The sequence below is a fragment of the Ostrea edulis genome, chromosome 8, assembly GCF_947568905.1.
Source record: "Ostrea edulis chromosome 8, xbOstEdul1.1, whole genome shotgun sequence".
Lineage (NCBI taxonomy): Eukaryota > Metazoa > Mollusca > Bivalvia > Ostreida > Ostreidae > Ostrea > Ostrea edulis.
In genome coordinates, this window is record NC_079171.1 from 49,677,069 (window position 1) to 49,699,846 (window position 22,778).

Genomic DNA, 22,778 nt, shown 5'->3' on the forward strand with positions numbered 1-22,778 from the left:
TCCGCTGGGGAAGGGAGGTTTCGAGAATTTTTTAAACATTGGAACTCATTTGCACTACTCTGAGCATCAAAATTGCAATAGACATTAAATATTGTGCAAGTTGTGATCACCATAACTTTGGAAAAAATATATAACAGTTATTCATGTCTGTAGAATGCATTCTTAACAAAACAACTATAGATATTGGAACATGTAATTTTTGGCAAATATTTACGAACAAAAATGGAAGGTATAGATACGGTAGACACTAACAATTTTATCAAATCGGACCTTAAATGTTTTTCTATCGTCAAACGCTCGGCATCTGGTGTGGATGTCACGGGGCCTCATAGATGACCTTAAAACAGATGCCCCGTGTCACAGTAGGTGTGGCACGCTTAAGAAACCTCACTGCTCATAAGTGCCGAGCAAAGGTCTAAATTTGAAGCCCTTTACTGGTCTTGGTGACGTCTCCATATGAATGAAAAATTCTCGAGAGAGAGACGTTTAAACAAGATACAATTCAATACGATGTTGTTGTTTTTAAAGCTGTTTTATATGAATAATTACGGAACATAAGTAGTCTTTTCACATATACATAACTGTACATCATACCTCAATTTATTTCCACATACCCTCATTTTAGAATGGAAATATTTTCAAATAAATCATTTGGTGAAACTTTAATCCCTTGCCTCTTTCTTTTTCAGTATTCATCAAAATGTCTATGTATATAAAAAGTGCCGAAAGAGGCATGTAGAGTGTCTACAAGCGTACATGTAGTATTACACTCGAACGTATGCGCGTGCTTTACTATAACTCGTATCACCAAAATAAATGAATTAAAACGATTGCCAAATAATCGATTATACGTTAGAAAATTTGAAAAGATTGAATCAATTCTTACTGAACATGGTCGTGAGATGATCTTTGAAAATATGTTACTAAAACTTCCTCAAATATTTTAGACAATCTACGACGAATCGCTACCGGAGTACAGAGAAGCTGTAGGCGCTGAAGATGATTTTTTGTTAAAGTTTGAAAAGTTTGTTTCCGAACAAGAAGTCTCTTTCTTCAGTCAAAAAATGGATTTCAGTGAGTATCTGTGATACACCTCGCACAATAAACGTATACTCTGAACATGTCAGAATTGATGTGTAAGTATGTTGTAATGTTTAATTCAAGTAATGGGTTGTCTGACGTTGAAGGTAGCGATATATATAAATAAAATGGCGGTTGTTTTTTTTCCAGGAATGCCGGTTCCAATAGCAATCATTGTATGTGAAGGCGATATCGAAACAATTGCGCACATATCCGGGGCACTGGAAATGAAACTTCCGGTCATTATAATTAAAGGCTCAGGAAAAGCTGCAGATTTGATATTGGACTACATGGAAAAGTACGAACATTTTGTCTCAATTCTAGGCTTTTGTTTTGAAATAGGAAAACAATTCAATCTTGGGTCACTTTCGTCACTCATGTGACATATTGTTCGTTTTCAGTTAACTGGAGTTAAAATCGCATGTGATATTATCATAGGGCCTAAGGTTGGCGTATGGTGTGTGTAATTTGTTTAGACCTTTGACCATAGCTTTACACCTTGATTGATTTCTTTCTAACTAGCATCAAAACATTCTTAAGTCTGGGACTATCAGATAGGGCAATTTCATAGGGGTCATTACTACACAAGGAATATAATTAGGTAAATTGTTAAAAGTAGTAGTTACTAAAACAAATCTCCAGAACCACTGAATAGATTTTTACCAAACTTGCAGAATATGGTACGTATATGATGTATATTACATATTGTTCAAAGTTTTAAGTTATATTAACCCGGACAAAGGGTTTGACGCGAGGTAAGGTGGAAGTTGGGAAAAGTTGAAATTGTTAAATTTTAACAGATTTGACCTTTATTCAATAACTAATAGATCACTTTTACGAAACTTATAATATTCATGCCTTTGATAGTCACCATCAAGATATTATGCAAGTAAAAGTCATTTTACTTTTCACGATGTATCGATAATGACAGCGTTTTCCCCAAAACTTCTATATGTTGTGACCTGTCGAGAGGACATGCTTAGTCCTTCTAGGCACTTGGTCCCACATCTGGCGTATCCAGGACTCCGTGTTTGCCCTGGTCTTAATTTTGATTTCTTTATAGGATTTATGAGATTGATCATTGCTCGTTATACCCACCTATTCACAGAATCAATCACATTTATAGTAATAAGGCGGTCGTTGCACTAAACGATCGTAAATGTGAACGTAGCACGTACGGCCGTTTGACTAATTATTAACGTCTTGCGATTTACGACAAATATGGATCGTAACTCTACGAGTGGTCTAGGGCTATCGTAAGTACTCCGGCATGCATGTACATGAGCAATATGACCACCATGTTGTCCCTATCAGAGATCATTTTGCGGTACTATTTACCTGACTGAGTCTGTTTACACTGGAGGAAGGAAACAATCACAATGATTTGCAGTCTGCTTCTGCAAAAGAATATTGTACAGCACGAGCCCGAATCTCAAACCTCCTTCATTGCACACAAGTATAGAAATGCCAGTCTGCCGAAAGAAATAAAAAGGCAATAAATTCATCGGCTGGCTCTTAAATTTCCATTCTCATTAATTGCTACTTTTAAAAAAGAAAAGGGGTAATCAATATATCGAATTGTTATGTGATAATTACGAAAACGATTGTTAGAAAAATAAGGGGGGGGGGGGCGTTGCTGCATGTGGATGCGTCACCGTTAGTGTACATGTCTATTTGACATTAGACATATTTCAAGATATTGATTCTCAAAGACATGTTACATCAGTAATTAATTTTCTGTGGAAACTGTTAATTTATATCCGAAACATTGCGACTCGACGTACGTTTTCCTTTGGTTCACATTTATGATTATTACACCTTTGCAACTGACTAACTATATAATGTATGTGCACTCGAATGATAAACATTACAGATTTTTAGGAAAACATGATAACATCAAGATTTGGTAATGCGGAAGGGTTGAAATACCTATTATGCAAGTCAGATGTTTCTGTAGAGTTATTTGAAGGTCGTTAGAAATTCCATACTGTAACTACACGTATATCCACAGAAAAGGGATGGGTCATTATCGGACCTTTGGGGTTCCGACCCCTTATTTTCAAGTGCAATATCAATACCATGCCTAGGGGGGGGGGGGGGGGGGGGGGGGGGGGGGGGGGGAGAGATAATTATAACATATCAAGTCATTTAAGGGATCAATTGACTCCGCGATGTATTTGCAATTTATTCTCCTCCTAGGTACCTGATCCCACCTCTGGTATATCCAGGGGTCCATGTTTGCCCAACTATCTATTTTGTATTGCTTATACGAGTTATGTGATAGATCACTCTTCGTTATCTTCACCTTTTATGCAGATACGTGAGTAGCATTATATCGTACTGCGCATTTTACAACAAACAATCAAATGGATGCATGTAGGCCTATATATCCATGTTTTAAAGTGTGTTCGGTGCAGGATAAAAATTGTTATGCTTGTTCATTTCATTATCATATTTTTTTTTTTTTATCAATATCAGTTCAATTTCTTCTTCTTTTTTATCCTTTGAATTAAATTTACATATCGATGGAAACTTGACACACATGAGCAGATCGATACATGGTATTTAAAATTATATAAATGGAGATATTTTATATCATTTATTTCAAGTTTAAGTCACTGAAAATCATCATATCAATCTTTCAAACATTCTAGGAATATTCTTTACGCTACACTAGAGATCGGGCTTCAAATTTCAATCATTTATGTTGACAACATTTGATACTGCAGACGTTAAAGATTTATTCAAAACCACGAGAATGAAAATGATTAATGTTAATAGAATAAACGTCGTCAAGATATCTACATTTCGAGTTGGACGCCACAGTAAGGTAGTTTTCTTCTCATATTGAAGTTTTGGAATGAATTCTGCTTCATAGGGATATAAAAATTGATCAGCTAACACAGAAGCCCAATCCGTGTTGGAAGACCTGATTACCAAAGACTACATAAATGTTGTCACACAGTTGTCTTAAGTAGGGTCATAGAAATATGTCAGGGGAAAAAACATCAACAGGGGATGCTTACTCCTCCTAGGCACCTGATCCCACCTCTGGTGTGTCCAGGGGTCCGTGTTTACCCAACTATCTATTTTGTACTGCTGATAGGAGTTATGAGATTGATCACTGTTCATTATCTTCACCTTGTATTAATAAACAGATAAATTTTTGACAAATTCTGTAAACACAACCCTTATATACAAAAACAATATGTATATATCATTAAGTGCATATTGACCTCCCATACATTTTTGGGAGTTGAACTATGTTCAATCTCCTTGGGTCATCACGCACTTTTCTGCGCAGTAATTTGTATTGATTTGTATAGTGGTCGTCAGCGGGGGTTCTGTGTCAGCTGATTTACTCCTAGGTAAATCAACATAAACTTTTATAAACATCCGCCATTAAATAATCCATGTAACTTTTCTGAATTATTCTAATTTTGATAATTGACATGTAAATAAATGCAATGATATTGTATTCAAATCAATTTGAATACAAGATTTCGATCAAATTAATACTGATAGACATAGAAAAATAAAAGATAAGGTTGAAAATTGTCGTTTGTAGCACAGCGTCACCTATAAACATTGATAGGGAAACGAACGACAACTGCACACAAGCCCTATTGACACCGTGGCGCGAAATATCGAATATGGTGCGAAACCTCAGAAAATTTACAAGAAATAACTCTACAACATTGTGTATGTGTATATATTTGGTTTTTTTTTTAATGTGATATAAAAAATGCTTGATGTTACATGTAGATTGAATTAAAACACGTCATTCCCAGTCAACAACTTCCGATTGGGATCGGAATACGAAATGAAATTTCTTATATCCGGTGGCAAAGTGAAACTGCTTCATGCTTCAAGTTATTGAATAACGTAGTAATTGCACGTTACACATTATAGAACTGTTCCTTTTAATAAAGAAAGTCACAAAATAGATACAAAATGAGTGTACCTTATTCATTACTGTTACCGAGCTTTCGTCGACTATAATCTCGAAATGGCGTGTTTCGCTGCGCTTGATGATCTGACGGTAAGGTCCACATTTTCTACGTTAGTAGTGTGATATTTGTTTATGAATTTTTTGCGCATACATGGTATGTCTCGGCTAGGAATAATGGAAACTTTCTCACCTATGTATGTAAAGACATATTAATCTCTATTTTTAAAAATGTAGAACACTTTTATCAAATGACAATGTTTGAAAACGCTTAGAGCCCCGATGTCAGAATTTCCTTTTCCAAGACATCAATATGTCAAATTCATTATCCTTTTTTAATAGTATGTACCATACTTTGTACCAGTTATCCATTTTGAATCCCCTATTACAATGGGATTTTGCTGCACTCTGTAATGTTTGAGTGGATGTCATGAGTGTGTGTCAAACAGAAATTTTAAGAGCATGGGATAAGGTGCTGCCATGTATTACTTCACTATCAAAGTTTAACCCAGTTGCCACAATGTTGAATTTATGCTGCAAAAAGGATTGGAAATTGCTCTGGTCAAAACACATTGTTTATTTGTCTACAGATGAAAGAGACATGAGGATTCTCCCTCACAAACTGAAAAAAAAAATAGTTATGGATCTTGTACATGTATAGTTTATTAATCACTATAGATTTCCAGCATCACAAGTCCACTATATGCTTTCCATACTGTCAGGTTCATTCACCCCCTGTTTGAGCCACAGTATAATATCCCAAATACCTTGGCAATAAATAACATTATTTGACTAGTGTTTCATTTTTAGCGGAGTTGCGATGAAGTCGAACTCGGCTTATGATCTGATGAAGTGCATTTGGGCGGGCAGGCGGGCACGCATCAACATTTCATTTCCGCACCATAGCTCTTGAGCAAATTATAGGATCTCATTCAAACTTAGATGGATTGTCACCCTCAGTAAGATGAGGAAGCCTATCGATTCTGGGGTCACTAGGTCAAAGGTCAAGGTCACTGGCTATAAATAGACTGAAATTTGGAGAAAATTTTGTTTTCCGCACCATAGCTCTTCAACGAATTATAGGATCTCAATCAAACTTAGATCGATTAAGTAAGACAAGAAGCCTATCGATTCCGGGGTCACAAGGTCAACGTCACAGTGGCTATAAATAGACTGAAATTTGGAGAAAATTTTGTTTTCTGCACTATAATTTTTTAACAAATTATACGATCTCAAACTTAGATGGATTATCGCCCTTGATGAGACAAAGAAGCCTATTGATTTTGGTCAAGGGTTAAAGGTCAAGGTCACAAAGGATTTAAGTCGGCTGAAATTTATGTACGCAAAATTTTGCTCCCTGCTTGACAATTCTTGAAAACTTTTCTGCCGGTTCCCTCTATGCCCATTCCTTGCGCAACTCGACTTGTGCATTTCCGATGCCCGACAATTTTTAATTTTTTTTTGCATTTCATTTATTTTAAGTTATTATACAATTATTTACCATTCCATTGATCCTCTACAGGACTGTAGTATACTCAGGTGACAGTTTAGCATATTGGACTACCTTTTCAAGTAATGAATCCTTAGAATTAGCTATAACTAGGATTAAACTTGAATGTATATATACAGGGGAAAAACTTCTTCATAACTGCAAGGCATTGATAACCATATTGATTTGAATGTTTGGGCCATAATATGTGGTCACATTTTTCATGAGAATATAAAGGGGTGAAATTCTAGAAAACAACAACACGACTTCAGTTACTCGAGGAGCGTTGTGGCCCATGGGCCCTCCATTATCCATGTTTGCTGTTGTAACGCTTTGAAAAACAACAACAGTTGATTTGTATCTAAAATCATGATAATATTCAGTCATTTATCCCCCTACCCTTCCAGTACTATCTTTCCTAACTGAATTTCCACAATGTTCAACTCCCACGAGTACTTTAAGTACTTTGATTCATCCAACCGACAGTCTCTACATCAGCTGTGTATCACGTGATCAAATATCAAGATAAAATGGTACCGTGTATGTATAAATCGTTCAATTGGCACCATATCCAGATATTAATAAAAGTTGAAATTAATATAACTTCAAAGCATATTAATTTCTTAATTTGAAAAGTGTTGGGAGCAAGTTTATCGTAACTTGTAACATGTCTTATTTTTGCATTAAATATGCAATATGCAGCTAATTTTACATATAAGAAGTTGAATCTAGCCCGAGAAACATGTTCACATGTCACATACATCAATCATCTTTCACTCAATAACCCCGGTGTGTCGTGCTGATGCTGGATTTTTTTATGTACGGAAACCATGTTTATTCAAATGAGTCCATTGTGAAGGTCACTATACGTGCAAATTAGGGGCGATGTCAAGATCGCGATGCAATATGGATAATACTTTAGCATGACAGTGTGTGTTATATAAAGAAGAAATTGAAACTATTTGAATATCAAAGCGAATTGATATAGCCCATTTGACAGGAACTTTTACACGTTTGCGGTTTATCGTTTGGCAACGGTGGTAAATAACGAAAAAAATAGTTTGACATTTCCAACCGCAATGGGACTGTAGATATGTACATCATGACCTTCGTCATGACCTATTTTTCATTGTGACGTCATGTAATGTGCTAGTGCGGTGAAGTACATTTATGTACAGCACTGGGTATTTATGGGAAAAGCCGCGCAGTGAGGAACTTCAGCATATTTAATTTTCTGTCAACTTCAAAGTACTTGTGCGTGGAATCAGAGTGGTGTTTAAGAAAATTAAGTTTTTGGATGCCTGAAGATTTTCTTTTCTTGTATAGTCCAGAAAAGCTGAGGAAGAAAGCCAGCCTGTTGTTTGGGATACGATTTGATGATAACAGCTTCGAAACCCTGACGAAGTACCTCGAAACTATTAAAAAGAAAGAAGACTTGGTTTGTTTTGTTTTTACATCAGATATATCTTAAACCACGAAAGGGAACTTATAGAACACCCTCATTTATTGATATATGGTTATTTTGTAGAACTGACGGATGCATATAGACTTTCTCTTCTTAAACCGTACGAGACACAAACGTATGAAATTTTATTTGCACGAAGCCATAGATGTCTATTCTAATTACCCGAAAATTGAAATCAGTAACATGAACCACTAGCAATATACTGTTCATGTATGGTGGAGTAGAAATGACAACATTATCATCCAATAAAATAATGAAAACAATATCCTTAAAGATTGGTGTATTTGATGTGGACAATGACGATCCCTTGATGCTGTCAAACATTGTTGGTGAAGCTGTCGTCAGTTGCTGGGCCATGGAAAAAATTCTGACGGAAGAGATTAAAAGTATATTATTATCCAAATTAAAAAGTTATTCTTCTGCATATTATTTATCTAAACGTTGACCCATCAGAAAGTGTAGCTTTACCTTATGACCCGGGTATATGTTTTCTTCACACTCGATGAAGAATTTGAATCTGATCATTGTATTCCATATTGTATTCTGATGTTTGGTCATTGACATATTCATGAACATGTGTTTTTCATTTGATTTTTTCATGATTGATTAAGAACGGTTGTTAATATCTGTGTTTCCATTGATTGTCAATAACATAACAATAAACACAAACTTCAGTAGGCCAATCTGTATGATTATATTTTTAAAATCAAATTTAGATCTTCAAACCTTTTCAAATGAAAACAGACCAAAGTCAGCATTTCCACATTCCAAAACGAATGGTCTTGCAATGACAGGCTCCTCGGTGGCCTGGAAACTACTAAAGAGAAATTCAGTGAGGCCTGAGGAGACTATGATGAACCAGCTCCTGGAGGACTACAAGAAGGAATCTAGAGCTTATGTACTGAACCCGAAGTACGCTTCCCCTACGTCACTTCCGCTTTACTTTTACTTTGGATATCAGCTTCTTCAGGAATCTAAATTATTAATGGACAGTGGACATGTAAGTAAATGAAAGTGATATCTAATTCCATTCATATTGTTAATTTCTTATTGGCTAGCTTAAAACGCCACTATCAAGGAAATTGGTCATGTAAGTCATTAAAAATAATGGGTTCCCCCCCCCCCCCCGATTTACAGCAATTTCTTATTTAAACGCCATTTGATAATGAGTTATCGAATACTCATGAGATTCAATTTAGTCAGGTACACAGTGGTTTTATTTTTAAATTAACATGCCTTCTTAAATTGTTATAGATTCTTCTTCTTGAAGCACTGAAAGCAAACCGCTGTGATTACGTGAGAGTTTTATTGGATCATGGAGTGAAATTAAAACTTGACGATTTACCAGAATTGTATGAACAGGTGACTCAAGGATATATACAGTATATGAAAGAAATAGATCAACGAAACTATGCTTTGTATCGATTTTAAATTGTCCTACATTCCTGAAAAGTATAATTATTTATTTCCAAATTAGGAATACGTAACTTTGGATGTTCTGTAAATAGCCACTAAATTAAATCAAGTACTAACAATTTGATTTTGAATTGGCGTGGTTATATACATACGTTTTATACGTTTACATCCTTTTTAGACTGTCTCTTGTAAGGACTGTAAATTCAAAGAAGATGACTGTCTCCACATGCAGTGGATATTGAAGGTGATGTATATCTTAATTTTCAAAAAAAAAACAAAAAAAACCGGTAATTGATGTACATTAATTCTAAAGTGAAAACTTTCAAATTGACGTATGAATATTTTTTTTTCAGTCCTTGTAATCGTATATTTTGGGGCATGTAGTATTCGGTCTGTCTATTTGTTTGTCCGCTAAAGCTTTTTGACCATGAATGGGTAGTGATATATCATTGGGTCAAATGCTGTCTGACATGTTTCAAACGGATTGTTAGTCCGTTCTTGGCACGCTGATTTTGACTACGGATTACTCCGTTCGCCCCCCCCCCCCCCCCCCCCTCTCTCTCTCCTTATCGTTATACCCCGAACGAATTTCTGGGGAGTATATAGGAATCACTCTGTCTATCCGTCCGTCCGTCTGTCTGTCTGCAGATTCGTGTCCGGGCCATAACTTTGGTCTTTGACTTAGGCATACCATATTTGGCACACAGGTGGATCACCATGAAACGATATGTCGAGTACATTTATGACCTTGACCCTTGACCTCAAAGCCAACATTAAAGTTTTTTTTTTTGTTTTTTTTTTTTTTACAAAGGATTCGTGTCTGGGCCATAACTTCTTTGTTCTTTGACATAGGCATACCATATTTGACACATGAGTGTATCACCATGAGACGATGTGCCATGTACCTTCATGACCTCCATATGACCTTGACCTCAAGGTCAAAATTAAAGGTTTTTACAATGGATTCGTGTCGGATCCATGACTTCTTTGTTCTTTGACATAGGCATACCATATTTGACACATGAGTGTGTCACCATGAGACGATGTGTCGAGTACCTTCACGACCTCTATATTACCTTGAACTTTGACCTCAAGGTAAAAATTGATTATAGGGTTTTGACATAGTCATACCATAAGACATGGGTGTATCACCACGAGACTATGTGTCATGCACATTAATGACCCCTTTATGACCTTGACCTTTGATCTCAAGGTCAAAATTATAGGTTTATGCCATGGATATGTGTTCGGACTATATCTTCCATTTTCTTCTACAAAGGCATACCATATTTTTACACTCAGGAAAGAGATAATTTATACCTACTAACAACACCCTTTAGGAGATTGGGGTAAGCGGGGTGTATTCTTAGTGAGCATTGTTCATTGTACCTCTTGTTTGAAATGTTTACTATTAAAATGTGTTAAAAAACGATAACATTTACGCATATCATTTCTTTTTTTCAAAAACGTGTTGAGAGGGTAAATACTATGAAAAAAAACCCATGTAGACTCTCCGAAAACCGCTGAGTATTAGTAAATTGATGTTAGAAACGCAAATTCGTTTGAATACATTTTATCCATTCAAGAATATAATAGAAACATTGTTCGTGATTTAATCATGAAAAACAGAACGAATATCCGGAGTTTTACGAATGTTGAATTATGGGTGTTGGACGATTCAGAACTGAAATAAGTGCTGAACAGCATACACACTCACTTGCAAGGTTGGCACTTAGGAATAAACAAACGTGACTGTGTAAAATAAGGGGGAGGGGTATAAATAAAGTTCAAAAAGATAAAACAGTTTCTAAGAAGAAGACCATTTTATTCTGACGGGGTGGCAGATTCTTGAAATTCATTGTTGTGGTATAATATCGAGCGAAGCTCGGACGGGCCAAAGGCCCGTCCGCGAAGCAAGGTTCTAAAGGTAACACGTATGTAAAAGAAAACAAGAGAAAATCAGCAAATGAAGATATAATCTCTACATACGTTCAATGAAAATGTTGTGATCCATATGGGCGCCGCCATATTGTTTTGTTAATTAGTTACTCCTAGAGTTATTCGTGTTTTAATTTTGATTGATTGTATCTTGCTTAACGTCTCACTCGAGAATTTTCCACTTATATGGAGACGTCACCAAGACCGATGAAGGGCTTCAAATTTAGGCCTATGCTCGGCTCTTACGGCCATTGAGCAGTGAGGATTCTTTAGCGTGTCACACCTACTGTGACACGGGTCATCCGTTTTTAAGGTCATCTCCGAGGACCCGTGATATTCACATCTGATGCCGAGCGTTTGGCAATGAAACTGTCACAACTTGTTTTAACGACTTAGGTGTGTCGCGGCCGGGATTCAAACCCCGGGCCTCCCGCATGCGGGGCGAACACTCTAACCTCTCGATCAATTTTGAATGCCAAAAATACAAAACTGACGTGTACTTTGTAATCCAAACACCCAGTTTGTTAAAAATGAATGGTGTGATTATTATTGTTACAGTTTTTAGCCAGTCATCAAATAGAAAAACACTAACACGACTAAATAGATGAACGGGTTTCTTTAAATAAGAATATACGATATACTTACGGTTATATTTTTACCATTTTGAATGTATTGGTTAATTTTGTTAAGTTTTAACGGCCTTTTTTATTGCAAACAAGATGTATTGTTGTTTATAATTGTTTGCTTTGAAAGAGAAAAAAGTCGAGGCTAAATGTGACGACACAATGCACGGTTTACGTCGCCTTACGTTTCAATTCCCGCGTTAAATGAATAGGCGGATCTTGTAAAACTGTTATCCCCATATATCCCCCTTTCATATCGAGATGTTACTGGGTGTTTAGTGCAAGGAAAATTTCATTATATATATATATATATATATATATATAAAGCATTAAATAATCACAACTAGGTACTGAAAATTTTCGCCCCAGCCCGGGGTCGAACCAGCGACGTACGGCACCCACCGCCTAGCAAGATTGTCAAACCAGTGCGTAAGTCCACTCGGCCACAACGACTTCCCGAAAAAAGGAAGTTTTGTTATGCTCCTAAAGCGCTACTTATACACACTGATGCAACCTCACACAGTCGCTGTATATATATATTATGAAAATAACACGTTTCTGGATACCACAGCCACATTTAGATACGGGGAAATTGAGTTTAATCTCCACACCAAACCCACTGACTCTCATCTATACCTTATGCCATCTAGTTGTCATCCACCCCACACTTTCAAAGGTGTACCTAAGAGTTTGGCTACGCGAATCCGCCGCATCTGCTCCACTTCTACTATTTTCCAAGAACAAGGAACAATCCTCAAAACTCATCTCACTAACAGAGGATATGATCCTTGCAAGGTACAATCGGCGACTGATTTTCGAGATGTCACTACAGGACCGACAGTCCCTCCTCCAGTATAAAGAAAAACCTCCGAATGACAGGGTTCCATTGGTCACTACGTATCATCCCGCCTTCAAGAACATCAACGGTATTCTGAAGAAACACCTGCCCATTCTGTATGCCAACAAACGAATGGCCGTTGTTTTTAAGGAACCACCGATGGCATCCTTCAGGCGTCCCAGAAACCTGAAGGACATGATAGTAAGGACCAAACTGGATAACCCTTTACCCAATGGAGGTGTCAAAATATGCTCAGACCTCAGATGTCAATTATGCAAATATAGCTCAGACACTAAGGGTTTTAGCAGTCCTGTAACGGGTCGGAGTTATAAAATATTGGGACACTTTTCCTGCAAAACCAATAACTGCATCTATCTCATCAGTTGCGATGTCTGCCAGAAGCAGTACATAGGAGAAACAACAGACCTTCGCAGACGGCTCAACAAGCACCGGTCCTCCATCAGAACCAAAAAAAGATTTGCCAGTAGCAACACATTTCAATGGCAATAACCACCGATGGGAGGGCATGACAGTAGTGGTTATTGATCATAACCCTAGTTGGTCAGATACCGAAAGAAAGCAGAAGGAAAAATTCTGGATGCACAGGTTGAAGTCATTTGAACCACATGGTATCAACAAACCTACTGACTTCACCAGGATGAATACGGGCTAAACCCTTACTAGATTTTAAGCTTCATCTAGACCTACTCGTCTGATCATGTCCCTAACAGTGGTACTATGACCATTTTTGAACACATTTTTTCTTCTTTTCAATTCTGTTTACAATCAGTCCATCTTTTTAAATTTTTTTGAACTTCATAACCGATTGCTTACATTACATGTAAAACCCATTTATCAGTTTCCATGATTCTATGGGTTTTGTTTTTTTACACATCTACCCTAGACATGATCAGTACGGGAATGTCTGATGTTGATTCAATTTCCGGGACTGCCTATTCTTTGTTTTTGTTTGGAGTTGGTCCATTTTGTTAACTTATTCAAACGTGTTGTTTACATTATCTTTCTCTCAAACTTTGTTCATCTCTTACTTCGTTTACATAGCTTATTTTCATTTATTTATTTATTATTTATTTATTTTATTTTTTTTGTATTTGTTACTTATTATTATTATCTTTTATAAATTATGCATGGTTAAAATAGAATTTCTCTGGGTACGAGTTAGCTTTACTATTTGTCAACATAATTGGGTTAACTCGTTCCACTTGAGATTAATTAAGTTTATTGTTTTTCTTTTCGGACATTTTGGATCAGTTCTTTGGAGGAATAAGGCATGTCCTAATTCGCTCCACTTTTAACATTGATTGGCAAGCCTAAAGACCATATATATATATATATATATATATATATATATATATATATATATAAATGAATCATAATCTACCGTACTTTACGGAATTATGATTATCACTTGGGATACGCCAATGAGCATTTCATGCTTCGCTCAGTCCAACGGTCACACCGTATACATATTATTCAAAATGTCGAATTCCCCTAAAAATGTACTTCATTTCTCGGAAAGGACCCTATACCATCGCTCAATTTATTATTTCAGACAGTAATATAATACATGTTAATCCCTTCCTGACTCCCCATCCTATTTTTTTGTTAAGAGTCCACTAATGATTGCACAACACAATGTGTGAATCGTATCCATAATCCACATTCAAATGTGTAATTTGTTAAAGTAGGACCATTATTTAGCGTTCTGCGGACTTTTGAAGAGGCGTAGGGTAAAAATAGTAATACACCTTACATATTTGACAATGTGCACATCATTCAACAAAACTGGTAATTTATTTAATGATATTTCTACATGAGTGAATGTAATGGTATTTACCAATCTGATTACAACCAATTAAGCTATGTTTTACAGATATATGATATCCCGTTAAAGTTCATACTGGGGTCAATTTGACCAATGAAATCATTAGAGTCAAAATTTCAAAATGATTAACGCGTTGTACAAAATCTTAATTATTATTAACATTTCATTTAAATTTTAGTATTTTTGATAGCAAATTTAATTTATCATCACGCCAGTTTGCAACGTCCATAGAGCATGAATTTTTATCGATAGTATTCAGATTTATATTGGAATAAAGACCTTTGTGTTTTCATAACACTGTGTATTTGCCAAATAAGTCTCCTCAAGCAACAAGTGGGAATCACTGTATTTAAGAAGCATTTTCTATGTTTAGGATCATTTTTCAATGTTGCAATGTGACTGAATAGGAAACATTTTGTACGTGAGGAACAATTTACAATATTGATATTTGACCCCACCATAAATGATCTTCAAAGGTTATTTTTTGAACAGGGGTCGAAAGTTCAAGCTTGGGAGGGTAGTTAATTAACGGTCTGGTTGAATGTTTTGAACGTCGAAAGTTGATTAGACATCCTTTGACAAATTACTCTCAGGGTCGTTCCTCAACGGGGTTACTATTTAATGTTACACGGGGAGCGGGAAAACAAAGGTCATACACGATATTTACTCAATTTTTCGCCGACACAAACAAGATTACCCTCAACTCATATGTATGTAAGCAACCTATATGCACCCGGACCGGTAACATCAAATAGTTCATTTGTAAACTATTCATTTTTCTACAAATTACTCAAAATATCGTAGTCAGGGGTACATGAATTAAGGAAAATGATAATTAGGGGGATGAGATAAATACCGTATTGCACCGTATGGGGAGAAATATTCATTGGAATACATTGTATACAGTATCGTTTAAAGTCAGCATTTCGGAAATTCGATGTTCAATATAATGCTCGAGTTTGCCAATACAACCTAGTTTTGTATCATATGTTATCTGACGTGTTTCATACTGATTGTCAGACGGTTCTTAGTACATGTATACTGATTTTGACTCCAGATCGTTCGGTTTACCTGATCAAGATATAGGGCTCAAGGCGGATGTGATCGGTCGACAGGGGATGCTTACTCCTCCTAGGCACCTGATCCCTCTTCTGGTATATCCAGGGGCCGTGTTTCTCCAACTATCTATTTTGTGTTCTTTATAGAATATATCAGTTCGTTATAGTAACTATGATGTTGTAAGTTCATTTTATAACGGAAAGTGTGATGACAAGTTCAAGGAAGTCCATGAGCTTTATCATTGAAAAAAAGTACATGTACATTAGAAACGATAGTTTTTAAACAAGTAGATTGCTAAACGGCTGTGCACTCGGTACAAAATCAGTGGCGAATTTGTTCAGAGGGTATTAGGGGTTATAAACTAATCCTCCGTTTGGTTCACCATCTTTAACAAATATAACATTTTTTTAAGTCTGTCGGTCGGATGGACGCTAAAGGGTGTCCCATGTCAAGGATCACAACTCTCCTGATACGCAAAAGATCGCTCCCCTGATATTCGAAAAAAGAATATACTCACTGGGGGCGTCAGGAAAACTCAAACACTCACAGCCAAGCATGTGTGTGTGTGTGAAAATGTCGAACCTGAATCCTTTTTAATTTGATATTCGAGTGAATTTCGTAATGTGAATTTCATATAAATCACTTTTTACATTGATTTTCATGTGGAAAAAGTTAATGCGAATTTCCTGTGAAACTATTTTCACGTGAAATCTATGTGAATGTTTTACCATGCGTTTCACGTAAATCACTTTTCACGTTCAATTCACAAGAAATTCAGATGATGCATATTTGCCCCTGTAAACGAACCAAGAAAGAAGAAATATTGGGATCTTCTGTATTGTAGGTTAACCATAAATAAGAAAAAAGAAAGTTGTTGTTTTATCCTTGATTTTCCCCGTTATCTATTAAGGAATATTAATATAGTGAAAGTTGTGCCTGTCCCTTTTTGCAGCAAATCGAAGAGACCCACGCTAAGAATTTGTGCTATAAATACAGATCAGTTGTTAGGAAACTGAAAGACGCAAAAGCAAAAGAAGATAAAAAGAGCACTAAACTGAAGAAAGCAGATGAAGAAAAGAAAGACGAATTGGAAGAGAAATTGGAAAAGGCAGAGGAAAAGGTGAAGAAATATACGAAAAAGAAAGACAAACTAAACGATTCAGTCTCAGGGGCAGCCAAAAGTTTATGCCGCAAGATTTTAAGATATAAAGGTATTATTTTCTCGGATTTCTCCGTAAACACTGTAGATCACATCTTTCAAATAGGAGGTACACTATAAGTGTTTCACCCAAACAACTCTTGATATTCCCCGGAAGCGTTCTCCTTTGACTGCAGACTTCTTGTTATATGCGTCAAATAAGTCTAGTATTTACAAACTGATATGCTGATGAGATGTTGGTAAAGATAATTTCGATATCAGCCTGTATATCAAAAAGAAATATTAAATGGTGGGATGCAAGTACTTGGGTCTCAAAATCGTTGCATACCAACAGTAAACCATAATCTGACATGACTTATTTTTTTTACATACTTTCTTATTTATTTAAGGTACAAAAGACAAATCAAAAGATAAACAAACAGACAGACAGACAATCAAACACAAAAACAGCCGAAGAAAAAATGATAATGAAACCGTAGATGCTAACACGGTAGTCGTATCAAATGAGAGTAACCAAGAAGGGGATATTTCGGATCTCTTGCTCTGGGCTATATTTGCTAACAGAAGGGAATTAGCCGAAATTTGCTGGCTTCGAAGTGAAGATCATCTACGTGAGTTAATGTACATGTGGATAATTTTTATCTGCTCACTTCGTTCAGTTTGTAAAACAAGAAACAATGTATATTTCTTGATTCAGTGACAGGTTTAGTATGCTCAGCTCTGCTACAGAAGTTAGCTATTAAGGCAAACAACGTGAAAGAACAGATCCTGTCAAGCGAGTTGGAGGAACATTCAAAGTTAGTATTTAAATTCAATGACGGGAAGCTCCAGTACCAAATTGTGTACATATATTCAGATTTTGTTACTTAGTAAAACAAACGTTTATTTCTAGAAATCAAGGTAGGCTACTAACAAATAAGTTAATGTTACGGGAGTTTCAATAGTGTCGTTTAAAGTTAGCATTTCGCAAATTCTATAGTCGTTAAAACAATCTAATTTACCAATACACCCTACCATTGAGTCCAATGCTGTCTGACGTGTTTCATACCAATTGTTAGACGTTCGTTACACACTAAATAAAACGCAGATTACTCCGTTCACCTGATTTAAATATAGAGCTTAGGTTGGATGCGATCGCTCGGCACGGGATACATATTCCTCCTAGACACCTGATACCACCTATGGGATGTCCAGGGGTCCGTGTTTGCCCAGCACTTTTGTATTCTTAATTGGAATTGTGGGATTTTATCACTCTTCATCAGTTCACCTACCTTTTCCTAATCTGTGTTGCCTTTATTAGAATTGAAATCATTCGCCTTTGTATTTTTGTTCTCTTTATAGACTTTTTGAACAACGCTGTATTGCAATCATGGACCGCATGTACGAAGAGAACACAGATCACGCCATTGACCTCATGGACGACGACGTCGTAATATGGGGAATAACATCCAGTCCCTTGACCTTTGCGTATGAAAACTTCATGTATGACGTCGTGGCGCATACGTGTTCTCAGAAGAATATGAATAAACAGTGGTACAACAATCTTGCCCCGGACCTAGTGCCATTCTTAAAAGTAAAATATCTTAGCGAAGCTTATTGATTTTTATTCGCAATGTTGTTATCAAAATGAACTAAATTAGCACAGTTATGATTATATTTTAGTCCGCGTTCCGAAAACCAAAGAAGTTCTTTACAGCCCCACTGACAAAATACATTTACAATTACGTACGTATTATATCATTCAGTACTTATATTTATATACTAGTTACTGAATATACAAAACGAGTATTATTCCTAATCAACTCAAAAGCTGATTATGTAATATACATATGAGGTTACCATTTCTCATTGCGACGATATTATGAAAATGAAATGTATACTCGTTTTGTTTGCTTTTTGCAGATGATGTTCTTTTCTATGTTGGTGATGTACAGCGCCTTTGTCCTGACCAGTATCAGTACTGAGTACTACGTCCAGGACATCGCTAGGGTCTTCGAATACTACGTGTATTTCTGGGGTGCAGGCGATTTTATTGAGGAACTCATCAGCTGTTTTGTAAGCATTATTACTATCATTATTATTAAGTTATACTTTACACAAATGTAAAAAATGACAGAGAAACGCTAAGTAAGAATCCCCTTTGTGCCATGGGCACGTGAAGCACATGACGTAAAAATAGGTACCAAATGTTTTTTTCTCCTCAAACGCTTGGCACTTAGAAGTGATAATGTTACATGTACGATGATACTAACAGTGGCATTTCCGCGTTAAACAATCCTCACAAGCAATAATCTTGAGCGACAAAAATGATGTTACATTTATATCTGCTGACGTCTCAATATGAGTATAAATGCTCGAAGGATAAAAGGAAACATATTGATAAACTTTCGTGGATATGTTCACATAAATTTAAGAAGTTCATTAGAGGCATGATCAATTGTGTGGTTAAGTTTGTCATGATGAGAGGTTCACACATGGTGATAACTATCGTGATATGTCATTTATGTTTCATGGTTTCATCCCTTATACATTGGGCTTATTCATAGTTCCAAATGCGTGAGCAAAATTACGGTTCTGACTAATTGTAATGCCCAAGAGCTGGTTATCAGCTTCGATTCATTATGTTTGCATAAAACCGAACTGATGTTAAATATTTAATTATAAACCAGGGATGCCTGGATGCAAAGGGTCGATCACATCGTGGATACTACTCCCGGATGAAGAGATACCTGTATGATTTCTGGAATGTGGTGGATCTTTTGTCGTACGCCTTGCTGATTACAGCGTTGTTTGTGCGTCATATGCACCCCTCCGAAACCTTTACCATCGCCAGGAGAATGTTTTCCCTGTCGCTTCTTGTCATGTATCTGAGGTTTCTGGAAGTATTTCTCATCCACAGGAGATTGGGACCCACTCTTATTATGATCAAGGAAATGGTACGTCATTTTCAAATTTGAAATCATACACAGCAATGTTTTGTTCTGTTTATTAAAGTTCTAATATGATACATTTAATGCATGTTACATACCATAAAACATATTTCTAGTTACTGGTTTTCAGCAATTGTAATATCAAATCGGCGATGTTAAGCTTAAAACCTCAAGGAGTTACATCCAGTAATGAACCAACATGGTACTGTTTGCTTAAAAATCCCAGAATATCAGTAAAACTAATGAATGCTCCCCGAACTGCATCCAACCAATGGAATACTTCCCAGTCAGTAGGGCGAATATATATCAGTTAGCGTTCCTATAATGGGTTCTTAAACTTCACAAATTCTTTAAAAACAAAAGATACATTGCTAGAATTAGTAAATGTTTTACCATGCTCGGATCTGTGTTAACGACATATCTTAGGGGTTGTGTTGATCAAATGTGGATTTTAAAACATTTCACATACACTGTAACTTTTAGTAAATTTGAAAGCACAGAACTTTTCATAAATGAACACAATCTAAGCGTATGCCTTTTCAATACTCTACGCAACCATTTCTAACGGTAAATTAAAGATTAGACTTTTTGACATCATAGATAGTTATCTCTTTAATAAAAATCATATTTAGTGATCAGTCATTCACTTTGTAGAGCACCACTTCGATTCTATGCACAAATACTCTGACATTGATTATAAAAGGATTTTGGAATTCATCATGGACTATCACTTCTTATAGTCTTTGGTAATCAGGTCTTCCAATGGGCACGAACTGTGCTGATCACCAAGGACCACGAACATATGGTCAACGAGGAACCCCAGCATATATGAGAAGAAAAATTATCTTGCCGTGGCCTTCAACTCGACATTTAAAGATATCAATGACGTTTTATCTACCAACAATTTATTATCACCTATATGTGGTGTTTATGTCTCTCAATGGATTCGACTGCCAAGAGTTTGTTAAGTTTTTTTAAATCAAGGCAGACTACTGACAAAGATATTGATGGTGCAGGGGCTTTAAGTTTCGTTAAAGTCAGCATGTTGCAAATTATGTGGTTGTTTGATGATCTACTTTGCCAATACAGCTTATTATTTTAACAACTGTTGTCTAGCGTAATGCATACTAATTGTTAGACCATTCTTTACACACTGATTTTAACTACGGTCTACTCCGTTTACCTAAACAAGATGTAGGATTCATGATGGGTGTGACCGGTCGACGGGGGTCCTTCTTACTCCTGAACACATTATCCCACCTCTGATATGTCCAGGAGTCTGTATTTACCCAACTCTTAATGTTGTAATTTTTATGGGACTTATCACTCTTTGTTGTCTTCGACTTTTCATTTTATGACGAATGACTCGCACAATGATTATTGACTGTTGAAAAATTTTTCCCATAAAACATGATAAATGTTGAGTGACGTTGACCTCTTTAAAATGACCTTGAGTGACATATTTCTTTAAAAAAAAAAAAAAAAAGAAGTTTGGAGACTTACTGTTTTTGCTCGGTTCTTTTTCTTCTGCCGCTTCTTTCTCGCGTCTAAAACTGCCCGACACCGTTCTCCGTAACCAGTGGATGAGAGTAATAGATATTCAAGGTTATGGTAGGCCAATGTATCTAGATGTGCAGAAATGTTTTTGTTTTCGGATTGAAGGGGTTAGGTACAAGATTAATTTCAAAATTCAACAGATATAACTTGACAAATATAATATATAGAGTCATGGGGTCTTCAGACATGAATAGAGGATGACAACGCCTAGACATTAGTATCAAGCTCAAATGACTGTACTTACCTTGACCTCTGACCATGAACATAAAAAGTGCTATAACTTTGAAACCAGGACTAATAGTGACATCTTCAGAAATGGTTAGGGGATGACAGGACTAGTATCAAGGTCAAGTGATTCTAGTGGTCTTGACCTTTGACCATAAAATATTAAACTGGCATTACTTAAGAGCCAGGTCTGATAGAGAAATGGAATGTTTAGAAATGATGAAAATATTATGAGATATGCAAATTAGTTTTAAGATCAAGTGATTTGAGTGACCCTGACCTCTGACCTTGAAGATACAAAGTCATATAATTTTGGAATTGATAGAGACATGGGACCTTCAGAATTGATATGAAGATGATACAATTTACAAACTAGTATTAAGGTGAAGGGAGTCCAGCGATCTTGACCCATGACCTTAGAACATAAAATTGGTATTACTTAATCAAGTCTAGTGGAAATATGAGATATTCAGGAATGCTGAAAAGATGATGATATCTACAAATGGGTATCGAGGTCAAATGACCCCAATGAGCTTGACCTCTGACCTTGAACATACAAACTCAAACACATTTTAGAACTGGAATTTATAGAGACATTCGATCTTCACAAATGATGAAAAGATTATGAGATCTACAAATCAATATCAAGGTCAGGTAACTCCAGCGACCTTGACACCTCACCTTAGATCAAAAACATGGTATTACATTAAGAACTATGTTGTTAAAGAAATGAAATGTTCAGAAATATTAAAAGGATGATGGGATTTACAAATTTGTTATCAAGGTCAAGTGACCTTGACTTCTGAACCTAAACATAAGTGTGATATAACTTTACAACTGGGACTGATAGAGACATGCTATCTTCAGAAATGATAAAAGGGTGTAGTGACCTACACACTTGTATCCCCATTGACTTTGGCCTTGATTAAGAAAAGTAACTTTAGAACTAGGACTGATACAGGCATGGAATCATAAAAATGATAAGAGGATGTTGGGACTTACAAATTAGGATCGAAGTCAAGTGACATCAGTTTTACTGAAATAAAAACGAATTCTTTTTTTTAATTTCACATGAAATCCTTCGTGATCGAGATGTTTTAAATGAAGTAGAAATTGGCTTTGGTTTTGTTATGGGAGAAAATAGTAGTACTCAGAAGAAAAAACTGTACAGCCGATACTTCGTTTGGGAGAATTTATAATCGGT

The 22,778-nt window shown here is 36.1% G+C and overlaps 1 protein-coding gene across 2 annotated transcripts in view; it reads left to right on the plus strand.

The window, feature by feature from the left end:
• Nucleotides 1-22,778, plus strand: part of LOC125661869 (transient receptor potential cation channel subfamily M member 2-like) — a 52,046-nt gene that overhangs the window by 22,466 nt on the left and 6,802 nt on the right. Inside the window, exons 5-18 of one of the 2 annotated variants that reach the window (XM_056146370.1) lie at nt 948-1,074; nt 1,231-1,378; nt 7,845-7,956; nt 8,258-8,369; nt 8,700-8,983; nt 9,238-9,345; nt 9,578-9,643; nt 16,656-16,914; nt 17,252-17,473; nt 17,560-17,659; nt 18,204-18,435; nt 18,525-18,587; nt 18,765-18,917; nt 19,532-19,798. In XM_056146370.1, the coding sequence (XP_056002345.1) occupies nt 948-1,074; nt 1,231-1,378; nt 7,845-7,956; nt 8,258-8,369; nt 8,700-8,983; nt 9,238-9,345; nt 9,578-9,643; nt 16,656-16,914; nt 17,252-17,473; nt 17,560-17,659; nt 18,204-18,435; nt 18,525-18,587; nt 18,765-18,917; nt 19,532-19,798 (2,253 nt within the window). The remainder of the gene's footprint in view (nt 1-947; nt 1,075-1,230; nt 1,379-7,844; nt 7,957-8,257; nt 8,370-8,699; nt 8,984-9,237; nt 9,346-9,577; nt 9,644-16,655; nt 16,915-17,251; nt 17,474-17,559; nt 17,660-18,203; nt 18,436-18,524; nt 18,588-18,764; nt 18,918-19,531; nt 19,799-22,778) is intronic. The other variant, XM_056146371.1, reaches the window with a different exon arrangement.